The 16,210-nt window shown below is 40.8% G+C and overlaps 1 protein-coding gene across 2 annotated transcripts in view; it reads right to left on the bottom strand.

The window, feature by feature from the left end:
• The window catches only part of USP37 (ubiquitin specific peptidase 37), an 84,634-nt gene that overhangs the window by 34,189 nt on the left and 34,235 nt on the right, over window positions 1-16,210 (bottom strand). For both annotated transcript variants that reach the window (XM_089662590.1, XM_089662591.1), the window contains 7 exons: window positions 15,298-15,382; window positions 11,624-11,782; window positions 8,449-8,580; window positions 8,214-8,337; window positions 5,514-5,716; window positions 2,300-2,417; window positions 440-519 (listed from right to left, as the gene is read on the bottom strand). In XM_089662590.1, coding sequence (XP_089518716.1) covers window positions 440-519; window positions 2,300-2,417; window positions 5,514-5,716; window positions 8,214-8,337; window positions 8,449-8,580; window positions 11,624-11,782; window positions 15,298-15,382 — 901 coding nt within the window. The remainder of the gene's footprint in view (window positions 1-439; window positions 520-2,299; window positions 2,418-5,513; window positions 5,717-8,213; window positions 8,338-8,448; window positions 8,581-11,623; window positions 11,783-15,297; window positions 15,383-16,210) is intronic.

The following is a 16,210-nucleotide window of genomic DNA, read 5'->3' as shown; positions in this document are numbered from 1 at the left end:
GCTGAACTCCAGGTACCATATAACAGTAGTGAGTTAAAAAAAAAAAAAAAAAAAAAAACTGCACATATTGTCTACCCAGAATAGAAGTATTTCAACTGGGAAAGGCAGTTCTTTAACTCAAGCAGGCCTGGTTTTTCTGCACAGAGACATAATTCTGGAATACTGGAAGCTTCCTGGTTGGAGAAGACGGCAAAGTGGCAATCTCAATAGATTTTGGCTTCTGCTCCTTCACTGTCCAATAACAAGCTAGGATGAGTCCTAGACCAAGCTGTATTGCTCAAATACAATATTGTTTTGTAGAGAGGTCTCAGGAGTGCAGAACCTCGCTGTCTAGAAGTGCATGCATCGTAGAGAGGACTGAACAGACTTTCAAATCTGTTGGTAGATTAGACCTTTCCTGACTAACCTGTAAAAATATATAAGTTGACAAAACACTTACCTGGGCAACCTGCTGAATTTGTGTATTACAGTCGCTGACTTTCCATTGCACTTTTCACAAGAATATTCAAGATCTTCCATCTGTGAAATATTGAAAGATTTTAAATTTTCACAAAATTCATGCAAAATGCAAAACATATTTAAGGCCCCATTTAGTTGTCGAGAAGAGGAAATGAGCGTTCCCACTTGCAATTTTTTAGACACAATTCATACAGGTTTCTGTGCGTCTGACATAGGGCAGCCCATTCACTTCAATGGGCTGCCCTACGTGTGTTTGTTGCCCATAAGACGCTTCTACTCCATTTTTGGATGATGAGCTCTGTGATTTTTTAAAAGGTGAGGTTTGCCATGATTCTGTTGCACAACAAAATCGCAGTGTTTGGAGTGCCATTATGAATGCCACCCAAAAAATGCATTTCACGTTTTACCAGGATATGGAATTGCGGTGACTCCAAAATCACCAAGTGTAAATGCAGCCTAAGGAAGCACAGAAAATTGATCACTAAAGCTGCTTCTGTGACATATAGCCAAATATTTTATCACTTTAACTAGTGGGAAAAGACACTCTAGGTGCGCATAATTCAGGCAAGCCTTCACATCACACAACTGTTCAGAAATTAGCAAAGCTAAATCAATCTTTCAATCCAAATGAGCTAAATACTATTAGTGGGAAATGTAAACAAAAGGGTATGAATGGTCTTAAAGTACTTCTAAAGGCTCAAGGTTTTGTACCTTCATGCATTCTATGTATGAAGTTAAAAAACCTGTGTGCAGCAGCTCCCCCAGCCCCCTCAATACTTACCTAAGCTTCATGACGATCCAGCGAAGTGAATGACAGCCTCGGCTGTTCTAGGTCTCTGCCTCCCCATTGGCCGAGACAGCAAGCGGGAGCCATTGGCTCCTGCTGCTGTCAATCACAGCCAGTCAGCCAATGAGAAGAGAGAGAGAGGGGGTGGTGCAAAGTTATGGCCCCATGTGTGAATGGACACAGCTTGCTGTGGGGGCACCAGAAAAACAGGAGGAGACAGGAGAGCCTGCTGGGGACCCAAGAAAGAAAGATCAGGGCTGCTCTGTGCAAAACCACTACACTCAGCATGTAAGTATACACGTTTGTTATTTTACAGGAAAAAAAAACCAAACAAACACCTTTAGAATCGTTTTAAGCCTAGGACACATGATCAACAAATCGTACAAAAATATACAACTTTTGAAGCAATTGTACAGTAATCGGATTGTAAGTACACAGCTCTGGAGAGCCGATCAGGACAGGTTGCCCAAAATTATTCAAAAAAGGGTCAAGCACTAAAATTTTTCTAATGATAGCAGATTGTACGATTTTCATTTAATCAGCACAGTTTTTGGTCAACAATACAAATACATTACTTCCAAATTCTAATTCTGTCCCACGAGCATTTTTGTAACATTAGTAACCTCTTCATTTTCAATATGAGACTAATATTCAAAAACAAAAAGGACAATCATTAGTCCGATATTCTCATCGTGTGCGGGGCTTACTTTTTTTTTTCTTTTAAACAAAAGCAGCCTAAGTAAGCCTACTCCTTGCCAGCATGCTGCAGAAAAGGACATCTGCTCTGTATGTGGAAGCAGTGGTCTCTCTCCAGAGGTCAGACACGCTCCCCTGATGAGTAAAAGATAGAGCTCTCCAAGCAGCAAAGCTTACCTGCTAATTGGAGAGTTCTAACTCTGCAGCAGTGGGGGGGAAAAAATCAGACTTTTGCATGACCATCACTTCACTTCTTCCACACAGAACCTGGATTTTTTTTTAGCAGATATAAACGGAAAATTCAATTGGGCTTTGAATTAACAGTGCATGAATGTAAATATATTTCAGTAAACATACCCTAAAAAAGAGATCTAGGGAATCCTGTATGGATCTCGAGGCTAATAGCTTTTTTCTTCGTGGTAGATCAATGGAGAGATCATTGAATTGTTCCCGTTTTATCACAATTTCACCACACCTGCATTAAACACAATCAATTCAAAACACAACTTAAATTAAAAGGTATTTAAATTTTTTTTTTTTTTTTTGTAGTGAAGCAAGTCATTCTGCAAAAGCCAACAAATAATAAATTCTGCTTGGTGGCTACGAGTTACTACAACAAATATTGAGAATTCCGGAACAAGACATTAGATTAAAGACTCCCATTTAGATTAGGTGATAGCTGCTATTGACTCCTGAAAAAGTCCTAAGACAGTGGATAGCGCCATACGGTTTAAAAGCAGGCCTGTCACGTCATCTATTCGTCGTACAAATGAATACAGTTGAAGAGCAGGCACCAGAAGGCTCTTCAAAATACTTTTAGCCCTCTAAAAAATTGTTGTGTAACCTCCCATCCCAGATGGGTTTTTTTTAATCAGTGGAACAGGATGGGACTTAGACCCAAGTCAGAAGATTCATTATCCAGAATAGCCGCTCAATCTAACTCCTGAGAACAGTTGGAAAAAAAAAATTTCAGGCTCTGTGGGACCCTTTCTAAAGTCAACTCTTGACATTAGTGAACAGTGGGAAGAATGTCCCCTTTCAATGGTGGTCCAAATACCACCTTTACAGATGAGTAAAGATCATTGTTGTGAAGCCACTGACTATGCCAAGTGGCGGTGGCCCTAGAACTATGAAGGCACCATCAAATAAGAGGTCAATAAGCAACAGCACAATGAACCCCCTGCAAACTTCAGAGAAACCCCTACTGAGCATGGCTTGTCTGAGGAACCCTTGAAATAATTATCAGGTCTTGGGGAACCTTGGCTAAAAAGGATTACACGTTTAGCTCAAGGTACTCTCTAGCACGGATCAGTGAGTTGAAGAAAACTTTAAATAAAAGAATAAGTAATGTGGCATAACTAGAGTACAACACCCTGGGCATATACTTTGGTTACAACGCCCTACAGAATTGCTTTTAGTAATAGATTCTTGAAATGAACAATGGCACAGAAAACGTATATGGGCCAGAAGTGCCTGATACAATTTGATAAAATCTGGGCTGACTGGGTAGAGGCTAGAGACCTAATGCTCTTGAATATTGAGTTTGTATGGTTCTTTATTACTGGAGTAATGTTTTCCAATGGGTGGCAGAATGGCAAGCAGGGGTCATATTTGTAACTCTGATCCAGTGTACACTATGTGAAGCTTTCAGGGATCCCTCTTTATCCCGGATCTTGATCTGATGCAAATTCGCCCCTCCTCCCTGGACCCTCATCCCCCCTGCCCCCTCCACCTTCAACCCCAGACCTCTGCAAGAACAACGCTTTTGTTGATATGGTACCTTTTCTATACTTGCTGTCAGGGTGGATTTGATTTAAATCAAACTGATTTAAATCACGATTGAAATCCTAGTTTTCTACATAAAGACTAATTCTTGCTGGCATAACTTTAATATGCAAGTAGATGAAGATTTTTAGAACAACAACTTTTCATAGTTTTTTTATCCCCAGTTTAATAGGTTAATCATTCATATTTGGACAACTTTTCTGTTGTACTTAGGAAGGAGAAAAATAATCATTACCTTAATAATAACAATTTAAATAGATTTATTCAACTGAAACAATAACATTCCAGCATATGCTATTTGCTTAAACAAACATCCATGTTTGTTAACTAATTTGGCTAAACAAAATATATATATTTTAAGAAACTTAGACTGTCAGCCCCTCCCTCCTCACACTTAGTTTCACTTTCTTCTTTTGCAGATCTATTCCACTCCAAACAATCAGAAAAATATTGTTTCTATTCTATTCACTGAACTTCTTGAAACTTAGCACTGAAGGGGTTGATTCTGTATTCATAGGTTTGTAGAAGTTAGGATGAAGGTCTTTTTCTGAACTCTGTTCATGTTATAACATTTTTGCTGTGAAGAAGAGGCATGTGATCTCCGCTGAATCAAATTCAGTTTTGAGAACTGCAAAAGTAAACCAATCATCTGTGATAATATCTTGTAGGCAGAGAAACTGCCCAATAATCTTACAAAAACCTCTGGAAGAACATGACATTGTGAATGGATTCATGGAATTTATTTACCAAAAAAATTAAACCTATACAGCCTTATTCTACATAATTAAAAAACTAATCTTTATTTCATGATGGAATAACCTTTGGATGGTAATATATTTTCCTCAAAAAGCATTTTATTAAAAAAAATCAGATTTAAATAAAAAAAATCCGATTTTTTTTTAAAACAATCATTGATTTTTATCCACCCTGCTTGTTGTAAAACCTACTGATCTGTACTGTGGAATGATCTGCTGCTAATGTATGTGTGTGCGCATATCCTGTTATTTACCAGCAAACTATGTACCTTATGGTTAATGTTGGTGCTTTTAATATATGTGTTCTAAAAACTATTCTGTTAGGCCTCGTTCACACCATACGTGCAAAAAAAAAAAAAAAAACTGATGGAAACGGACATGCAGATTTCATTTGCAGAGACATCAGTTTGCATGCGTGCTTCAATGAGGTTTACATGTTGCAGATTCCTGAGCAGAAAAAAAATCTGCATGTGATATTGATATTGGTGTGAACAGGGCACATAAAAGAACAAATGATGCCCTTGCAGAACGCACGCAGAACAACTGATGTCTTTGCACACTGGTGTGAACCAGCCCTTAAAAATAATGATGCAGCTACTCACTCTCTGTATCCATGTATTGGCACCAACTGAGTTTTTTTTTTTTTTTTTTAAATCCAGGGTCCTAAAAGAAGATGTATGAGCTACAGCCAGATATTGGTGGAAGAATCCACAAACCAGTATACATGCAAAACAGAAAGCAAATGATCAGTCATCATTGAAAGTGTTTATATCACAAAGAAAAATAAAAAAAAATTATGAAATAGGGATTAAGAGGGTTAATGGACAAGTGAAGCAGAACTTCAACCGCCAACAGAAACCACGAGTTGTAAATGCACAGCCTGCACGGCTCCTGGGATCTTGTGTCCCAGACAATAAGGCAGAGTGGAAATTTATTAAAAGGTTTGAAACCACAATATTATGTACTTTAAAGTTAAAGTGGTTTGGAATTTAAAAAAAATAAATAAATAAAATTCAAAAATACATGCTTACATTTTACAGATAATGGAATGCTGAGCTTCAAATTCAAAATTGTTGATGACCGGACAAGTGTAGACACGGGTGGCAGTGATGTCATCTATGGCTTTCACTCCAGACGTATCATCTGAGGACAGTTCTGACTTCCAGGTTTTGTTCAGCTTTCCCATGTCTTCCTTTAGCTGATCAAGGCACTGGCTCAAGAATTCATGGGCATCCTAGAACAATGCAAGTCGCAGTGTTAAAGCACAACTCCGAGCAAACACCAAACCAAATAAATACATATATGGGAGCAACTTTACTTTCCAAAGGATCTGGCAGGCACAATGAAAGGAGAAGCGACAGACTGATGAGCTCATCTATTACGACTCTGATCTCTATCAACATTTTTCTTGTTCCAACATTAGAACTGACTATTCCTATTAATTGGCTAACTGACGGCATATGGTGCCAGGAGGGGTTTGCACACCATATATTGTGTCATTCTTGGTAGGAGCAAGGCCCACAAGGCTGAAACACGTTCACATTTGCTGTCTGGATATTGTGGTCTTTTATGGAAAATCAATAAATTATGAAGACTTAAGAGGAAGCAAGGAGTTGCAGATCATTTCTCTACTTGTGCTGCTTTTTCCTTCCTTTCTGAGCTATGCTGTACAGGGACTGCAAGAGCCTGATATGCAAATTCAGGTACTTACATGTATTAAAGAGTGCATCCCCCCTTCCTTCGTTAAAATGGTTTTCCCCCTAAATTCCCCTTATACCATTATTGCCGATTTATGCTGCATAAACGTACTTGCAATCCGAAGGAATCCTGCGTTTTTCCTCTGCAGCTACATAACTGGAACCGTGCTGTCATCTTTCTGCATGTCATTGGGAGCCGTAAACCAGCATCCCTATGATGTAGCGCCAGCTCTCATGCATGCACAGAGCGAGATCCATTGCTGGGACATGTAGTTTATATGTTGCCATAGTGAGATCTTGGAAAATGTCCCCTGCTGAAAAAAAAACTGCTGCCTCTTTGTATATATGACAAAGGCATCCCAGGTGGCTGCAGGAGAGAATAGCCTATGTGGCAGGAGTCAAGTTTCTTAGACAGAAAACGAAGCCCAGCTAAATCACTTTGGGCTGGTCCCTTTTGCAGGTATAACTATTTAAACTGTATAGGCACTTATTTTTAATGTTTTACAATCTAGTAATACGCTGTCTCACCCTGCTCTGCACATGCTCATTTGTTCTCTATTTTTAGGCACTGTGCCGAATTTGTAGAGGCCAATCAGCTGACAGCCTAAAGATTTAATGCTGCTCAGGACTCTGGGCTTCAGCAAAATGGCCGCAGGCAATTTACAGCACACCATCACCAGGACACCCGAATGGTTCAGCCTCTTACTAGAAATTCTGACCGAAACACACCGTTCATTATAAGCAACTCAAAAGCGAGATGAAAACGTAGGTCATGGAACCAGCAATCCTCATCCAGGTGGATATCAATCTTCCCCTTTAAAGATCTGAAATCGGTCCTAAAAGAAGACTCCCATCCAATATTTATGACATCACACGCTGAAGCTCCACCCGACGAGTTTCGTCATTAAATGACGACATCAATTGGATGACAAAACGAGTTGGGTGGAGCTTCGGCGTGTGACGTCATCACGTTTTTTGGAGGGACGGCGGCCATTTTCCTGGTTGGAAACTTGATTCAAATGCTGGTAACCATCCAAAACAATGTACGAGTACCTTGTAATTAAATAGGGTGATTTTATTACTTAAATACTACACCATGGGTGGCCTTTTTCTTTTATTCTACATCTAAATATTGGATGGGAGTCTTCTTTTAGGACCATTTCAGGTCTATAAAGGGGAAGATTAATATCCACCTGGATGAGGATAGCTGGTTCCATGATCTACATTTCATCTCCCATTTGAGTTGCCTATATTGACTGGTGTGTTTCGGTCAGAATTTCTGGTAAGAGGCTGAACCATTCAGGTGTCCTGGTGATGGTGGATCATGGGAATGTTTTTTGGACTTTAACTGGAACGGTTTTGATTTATTGGACTTAATGTTTTTTCATTAGCGTTGCAATTTTATTCATTTACCATTATGTTTATTGCCTGATGTGCGAGCTGCTTTTCTATGTTACTTTTTTAGATTAGTTTATTTATCCAAGCGCAGGTTATTTGTATTTGAATTTACAGCACACATTAATTTTGGTAGCATCATTATTAATGTGGAATGTACATTTCTTGCTAAAGAACATTTTTTTATCTAGTTGTTAAAAAGGTAAAGTTCCAGTTTAAAATCCTTACCTATTATAGACAGCAGCCTATACATTACCAATAAATAACAGATACAATGAGCACTGACATGGCAAAACAAAAAAGTGACAGATGCCAGTGTGCCAAGTGCGGTCACCTGACTACAGTAACTCTCTCTTTACTTTGCTGTGATTTATGCTACACGCTTCTTCATTTTCTTGAACGGAAATGAAGGGAAATCTCTTTTCACGGATACACAAGCAATATGAATCCATCAGGGGTTCTAACCCTTCCCCATGGTTTAGGCCGGGGTTCCTTTCTAAGCTCAGTTTACCTGAGGTGAAAAATAGCAGTCAATTATAGTGATCAGCTAATGAGCGGCGGTCTGATAGAAAATGTTTGCTGAATTGCCAAATGAATCCACCTTCCAAATCGTATATACTGTATGTACTGGTTACTTACATTCTGCATGTAGCCTGAAAATCGCTCGGCCGTGGCAGAGATGGCGCTCTTAACCTTCTTCAATAAATCTTTCTTCATTTCAGCGCTGCAGACATCCTTTTTGGCCAGCAAAAAGGCAAAGCGTCTGCAACACAAATAGCAAACTTCATGGTGACTGGCCATATGCAAGCAGGAAACAGTGCTATACTGTAAATTATATTATCCTGCAATAAACAACTGAAAAGCAGAGCCATACCTGATTAAAGCATTCATCGGGATCCTTTTGTATGGAATACCTTGCTTGAGCAGATCATTAGCAAATGGCTGCAGAGAAAACAGGGACTGCAGGATTGCATTCATGTAGCAAGTGTTCCCCAAGTTGGAAAAACTGTGCGGAGATAACCAGGTATAATATGTTACATCTCCAAACTGTGCATTAATGCCTAGGGCATAACTGCCTCACTTGGTATCGGTTTTAAAGGCTATCACAGCATAAACATAAAAAAGGCTTAATAATACAAAATAAATAGTTATATGAAAAGTTAATTACCCCAGAGCAACAAATCACTGTTTTCACTTAATCACTTCACTAAACTGCAATCTGATTGGCTGCTATGGGTAAAGCAATAGTAAAGTCGCAGGGGAATTAAAAAACAAAAAAAACAAAAAAAACCACAAAAGCTTTCCCACTGCAAGAAAATGTCATAATATGCACTCTGAGCTCTGGGATCTGATCATACCAGGACTTGTTGTCTACCATGGTGTTCCTCTAGCACCTTGAACATGGTTAATGGAGTTGGGGAGCAACACTGTACCCATATGAATTTAGCATTTTTTTTGAGACGGATAAAGCTTTATTTTGGTGGTATTCATTCACCACTGGGATTTAATTTTTTTTGCTATGTAAATGAAAAAGTCCAAAAATTTTGAAAAAAAGTGTTTTATAAAATTTTGCAAATAAATAGTATTTCATCATAAATCTTGGCCAAAATTTATTCTGTTATCTTTTTAGTAAAAAAAAAAAAAAAAATATATAACCCAAATTAGTTTATAACCAAAAATTATAATTTTTAAACTTTTTTTTTTTTTTACTTATTTTTATATTATGTTTTTTTTGGTAACAAACCATCACCCTAGCAGTACAGATTTTTTTTTTTTTTTTTTTTTATAAACACGGATTGCTTTTACACCCATAGAGGCTGTAAAAGCAATCATTTCTCCTTCTCTCTAGCATTCTTGCAGCCATTGAGAATTATACTGTGTGAGCTGTGATTAGTCACAGCTTGTCACATGGTACAAGGCTGTTGGGAATAGCCCTGTACCATGTGACCTCTGTGATCATTCACAGATTTCACACGTTGTAAGCAATGATGTCAGAAATGACATCTTGCTTACTACTCTGCATGTGATCACTGATTGACCAATCAGTGATCACATGATCGGGACCTCGCACAGTGCTTCTGTACGATGATTGGTGTTCCATTGTGTCTCCCACAAGCAGGGCATGGGGAGGCGTTTATAAACGGCCACCTGACCCTGTACTGCCACCATCCGGCCGTTTATATACATGAGCTGGACGGGAAGTGGTTAAAAACGAAGCCCTCCAGCGATCCGCTGTCACCTCTGACAGGGCTTCCATCTTCACTCAGTCTTCCTTAGGGGTTTGCAGGCTCTGGCCGTTTGAATGGCTGAGCTGTGATGACATAATTCCCGTGGCACCGCTCTCTCTCTCATTGGATGGCGTGCCGTCCATTGAAAGCACAGTGTGCATGCGCCGGTGACATCACCGGCTGCTACACAAGTAAATATCACCTAAAATGGTACACATTAGGAGATATTTACAGTACCTACAGCTAAGCCTTAATATAGGCTTATCTGTAGGTACAACATAAACAGCAAGTTTACTACTGGTTTAATAAACTCAGCATTAAGTCAATGTTATTTGCTCTGTCTTACTAAAGCTTCAGGACAATTCTGAACAAATATTTCAGTGTTAGGAAGCTCCAAGAACAACCTCCAACACTGAAGCTTACACAGGGTGGACTCTTGCAGTGGGGAGGTGGCAAGGAAGCGCGGATCCATGAGTATATCTTTATTGTGGAAGGCAAAAAAAACCCCCACTATTGGGAGACATTTGCAGTTTGCGCTCAGTAAGTAAAGAGATGGTATCCATATATTATATTGCCAAAAGTAATGGGAGACCCCTCCAAATCATTGGATTCAGGTGTTCCAATCCCCTCCATGGTCACAGGTGTACACAATCAAGCCCCTAGGCATGCAGACTACTTCTACAAACATTTGTGAAAGAATGGGTCGCTCTCAGGAGCTCAGCGACTCCAAGCGTGGTCCCGTGATAGGTTGTCACCTGTGCAATAAGTCCATCTGTGACATTTCCCGGCTACTAAATATTCCACGCTCAACTGTTAGTGGGAGTATAACAAAGTATAAGCAACTGGGAACAGCAGCAACTCAGCCATGAAGTGGTAGGCCACATAAAATGACAGAGCGGGGTCAGCGCATGCGCAGAAGTCGCCAACTGTTTGCAGAGTCAATAGCTAAAGACCTCCAAACTTGGTGTGACATTCAGATGAGCCCAACAACAGTGTGTAGAGAGCTTCATAGAATGGGTTGCCATGGCCGAACAGCTGCATCCAAGCCTTACATCACCAAGTGCAATGCAATCACGCTTCAGTCCGGCAATCCAATGAACGTGTCTGGGTTGGCGGTTGCCAGGAGAACGGTACTTGCCCGACTGCATTGTGCCAAGTGTAAAGTTTGGTGGAGGGGGGATTATGGTGTGGGGTTGTATTTCAGGGGTTGGGCTTGGCCCCCTTAGTTTCAGTGAAGGGAACTCTTAAGGCGTCAGCATACCAAGACATTTTGGACAATTTCATGCTCCCAACTTTTTGGGAAGAGTTTGGGGATGGCCCCTTCCTGTTCCAACATGACTGTACACCAGTGCACAAAGCAAGGTCCATAAAGACATGGAGGAGCCAGTTTGGGGTGGAGGAACTTGAGTGGCCTGCACAGAGTCCTGACCTCAACCCCATAGAATACCTTTGGGATGAACTGGAGCGGAGATTGTGAGCCAGGCCTTATCCAACATCAGTGCCTGACCTGACAAATGTGCTTCTGGAAGAATGGTCAAACCTTCCCATAGACACCCTCCTAAACCTTGTGGACAGCTTTCCCAGAAGAGTTGAAGCTGTTACAGGTGCAAAGGGCGGGTCCAACTCAATATTGAACCCTACGGACTAAAACTGGGATGCCATTAAAGTTCATGAGCATGTAAAGGCAGGCGGCCCAATACTTTTGGCAATATAATGCACATACACCATCCGTGTCAGGTCCACTTCCAAGTGTTCCTGTCAACAGACCCGCAGATCTCTGCTAGAAGCCAATACATTGATGGCAGAAAGAACTGTACATACCCTTGTAACTGTTGAGGTTGGGGGTGATTGGAGAAAACCCGGGGTTTGTTCCATCCTGTGTAGTCCTGATTGGGTCTCAGTTTCTTCACAGACAGAGGGCTGGGCTGAGAAGGGAGGACCAAGCTTCTTTTAGCATTAGGCTGGGTAGATCCAGATGACCTGTAAGAGGGTAGGAGATACTGCTGTTAAACCCTTCATAAGACCCCTGAAATACATCTTTCATACCCAGTCTCTAAACAAAGAACTGTATTCGTTGCCCAAATCTTCTCTCCATCTGCTTGGTTTTATTTTATGCACAAAAACAGATGTAAACCTTTTTTTTCTTTCAAAAAAGAAAAAAGCCCTATTGAATGAGGCTTTATGAATGTAATGCTCTCTTAGCTGAATCAGCATTCTCACAATCAATCATTTATGAAAAAAAGTCCTGCTCAAGACAAGCAATCCAATAGTCTTCCTTTTAGCCTTACAGGCATACCACCCACTTAAAGCACTCAATACCTAAAGAGGCTCTACCACCAATATCTTCTCATTGTCCGGAATAAGCAGGGATACAACTATCCTCCCATGTAGCGTTCTGGGAACACCGCTCAAGTTAAACCCTCATTGTTGACATAGGATCTAACATGAATAATAGAGCATCATCTACATTTGCCACCTGTACTGATCATTAGATAAAAGTTAAATAAGGACACATGCATTCCAGTGCATTTAGGTGCATACCAGCGTATTTATTTTTTTTTAAGTGTTTTTGTGAGTTCTACTACAGTTCAGTGCATAACAAAAATGCAGCATGTTCAACATTTTTTTCTGCATTTGAACACACTAGAACTGACCCCACTGGAGTGAACCATGCCATTGGAACCCATTTAATCTACTGTCCATGCATTTTTGATGCAGAAAAAAAATGAACTGGACTGCATCTGGTGTGAACCATCCCTAAATAACATGTTATACTTACCCTCTCTGCGCAATTGTTTGCACAGAGCAGCTCTGATCCTCCTCTTCTAGGGTCCGCCTGCCAGTGCTCTGGCTCCTCCCCCTGCTGAGAGCCCCATAGCAAGCTATGGGGGCAATTGTGCAGACTCGCTCCTGAGCCGGCTGCATAGCCATTGACGCACAGTGCATGGCTCAGCCCCGCCCCATCCTCACTGGCTGTGATTGGCAGCAGTGGAAGTCAATGGCTCCCGCTGCTGTCTCTGAGCCAATGATGAGGGAGAGAGCTACTGCTCTTGGGATTCAGATTGGTCTCAGGTAAGTATTGGGGTGGGCTGTGGGGAGCTGCACACAGAAGGTATTTGACCTTTATGCATAAAATGCATGAAGGTAAAAAAACCCTTCAGCCTTTAGATCCACTTTAAATTTACAATATACAGTGGGGCAAAAAAGTATTTAGTCAGCCACCAATTGTACAAGTTCTCCCAGTTAATAAGATGAGAGAGGCCTGTAATTGGCATCATAGGTAGACCTCAACTATGAAAGAAAAAATGAGAAAAATCCAGACAATCACATTGGCTGATTTGGAAAGAATTTATTTGCAAATTATGGTGGAAAATAAGTATTTGGTGAATATCAAAAGTTCATCTCAATACTTTGTTATATATCCTTTGTTGGCAATGACAGAGGTCAAATGTTTCCTGTAAGTCTTCACAAGGTTGGCACACACTGTTGCTGGTATGTTGGCCCATCCTCCATGCAGATCTCCTCTAGAGCAGTGATGTTTTGGGGCTGTCGCTGGGCAACACGGACTTTCAACTCCCTCCAAAGGTTTTCTATGGGGTTGAGATCTGGAGACTGGCTAGGCCACTCCAGGACCTTGAAATGCTTCTTACGAAGCCACTCCTTCCTTGCCCGGGCAGTATGTTTGGGATCATTGTCATGTTGGAAGACCCAGCCACGTTTCATCTTCAATGCCCTTGCTGATGGAAGGAGGTTTTCACTCAAAATCTCACGATACATGGCCCCATTCATTTTGTCCTGTACATGGATCAGTCGTCCTGGTCTCTTTGCAGAAAAACAGCCCCAAAACATGATGTTGCCACCCCCATGCTTCACAGTAGGTATGGTGTTCCTTGGATGCAACTCAGCATTCTCTCTCCTCCAAACACGACGAGTTGTGTTTCTACCAAACAGTTCTATTTTGGTTTCATCTGACCATATGACATTCTCCCAATTCTCTTCTGGATCATCCAAATGCACTTTAGCAAACTTCAGACGGGCCCGGACATGTACTGGCTTAAGCAGGGGGACACGTCTGGCACAGCAGGATCGGAGTCCCTGGCGGCGTAGTGTGTTACTGATGGTAGCCTTTGTTCCGTTGGTCCCAGCTCTCTGCAGGTCATTCACTAGGTCCCCCCGTGTGGTCCTGGGATTTTTGCTCACCGTTCTTGTGATCATTTTGACCCCACGGGGTGAGATCTTGCGTGGAGCCCCAGATCGAGGGAGATTATCAGTGGTCTTGTATGTCTTCCATTTTCTAATTATTGCTCCCACAGTTGATTTGTTCACACCAAGCTGCTTGCCTATTGCAGATTCAGTCTTTCCAGCCTGGTGCAGGTCTACAATTTTGATTCTGGTGTCCTTCAACAGCTCCTTGGTCTTCACCATAGTGGAGTTTGGAGTGTGACTGTTTGAGGTTGTGGACAGGTGTCTTTTATACTGATAACAAGTTCAAAACAGGTGCCATTGATACATGTAATGAGTGCAGGACAGAGGAGCCTCTTGAAGAAGGTACAGGTCTGTGAGAGCCAGAAATCTTGCTTGTTTGTAGGTGACCAAATACTTATTTTCCACCATAATTTGCAAATAAATTCTTTCCAGATCAGCCAATGTGATTGTCTGGATTTGTTTTCTCATTTTGTCTCTCATAGTTGAGGTCTACCTATGATGCCAATTACAGGCCTCTCTCATCTTTTTAAGTGGGAGAACGTGCACAATTGGTGGCTGACTAAATATTTTGCCCCACTGTAGGTGGCACAATCAAATTCCCACCTACGAGATGTCTTTACGCTCTGCAATTGTCCACAAATCCCTCTACTGCTTCAATAAAATGCCACATTCCCCAAGTATTTGTACATAAATGGTTTTGAGCCCAGCTAACTTAAAATTTAAATTTTCCACTCTATCCGCTGGAATAGAAGGGAAATGCTTTCTAGCATCAAGAGGATGTTAAAAATATGTCCATGTGCAAACAGATTATCTGCATTTGTCCTTATTTATTTCAGGTACTTATATAGCGCTGTCAATTTACACAGCGCTTTACATATATATTGTACATTCACATCAGTCCCTAACCCTCAAGGGGCCTACAATCTAAAGGTGCCTAACTCACATTCATACATACACTTGCTAGGGACAATTTAGACAGGATCTATTTAACCTACCAGCATGTCTTTGGAGTGTGGGAGAAAACCAGAGTACCCGGAGGAAACCCACGCATGCACAGGGAGAACATGCAAACTCCAGGCAGGCGGTGCCATGGCTGGGATTTGAACCAACGACCCTAGTACTGCCAGGCGAAAGTGCTAATCATTTAGCCACCGTGCTGCCCATTTGTATTGATATGTATGTTATCCAAGTACCTTTACATGCCACTCATACTTTACTTAAATAAACTGCTTTAGGTGTGAAATGTAAAAAAATTTGAAAAGGTTTATTGTGAATGTGAAAGATCATACCTGTCTGAATAGGCGTTTCCTGTGGAATAATCCTTGGAAGTTGACCTGCTACTGTAAAATGATGAAGACTGCAGTGGCATTAATCCTGAAACAGGCAATTTAGAATACATTAGAATCTTACTTTTTACTTTGACATACATCTAAGTGCTAAGAGGACAACCATCAAAAACTGTTTATGAAAGGCAATTCTACCATATAAACTCCACATTCAAGACATCTGTCTGACATGGGCCTTTGAAGCCCATGCTCTAAGACAAATTCTAACAAATTTCTGTTGTTACCCTTCATGGACAACAAAACTGGCAGATACTTAAAGTGGAACTGCACTGTGCCTGAGCACCACAAAACACAAATGGTATTTAATTCATTTTTAACATTCAAAGCAAACTCCCCCATCCATCCATGTCTTCATGTTTTATTTTGCCAAGAAATCACTATGAAAAACAACCCCCATAGCATTTCTGGCCGTGGCAATCTTGAGTAAGGGCAGATAAATCATGTAGCATTTACTTCCTGGAATCCATCTGCTCTTAGTTCAGGCATGCAGGCAGGAGGGTGTGCTTAGCTGAGAAAAACCCTCCTTCCCTCCAAAGAACTCCTGAGATGTATGATATTTCCCTAGGCAAGAAACCAGGAAGTAACTGAAGAAAAAAAAAAAAAGTTTAACACAAGTCAAAATGATATACTTTATTATTTACTAATGCTAGCAGCATAGTGATTAAAAATATAGTCAATGTCGATTAAGAAAGTGAAGTTCCACTTCACGTACAAAAAAAACACAAACGTTTAACAAGTGTGAGCTGAACTCTTTCCCAATACTGTCTGACGGTGCATGTTATGTACCTACTGAAGTTTGCCAATTAACCTTCAATGTTACAAAAAAGTACTTCTGTGAAAGTGGTTGTAACCCTTA

This window comes from Staurois parvus, unplaced genomic scaffold (genome assembly GCF_062004578.1).
Source record: "Staurois parvus isolate SC_StPar_1 unplaced genomic scaffold, SC_StPar_1.0 ptg001495l, whole genome shotgun sequence".
In the NCBI taxonomy this organism is placed as follows: domain Eukaryota; kingdom Metazoa; phylum Chordata; class Amphibia; order Anura; family Ranidae; genus Staurois; species Staurois parvus.
The sequence above is the reverse complement of the archived record's forward strand: the minus strand, read 5'-3'. Positions and strand labels throughout refer to the sequence as shown.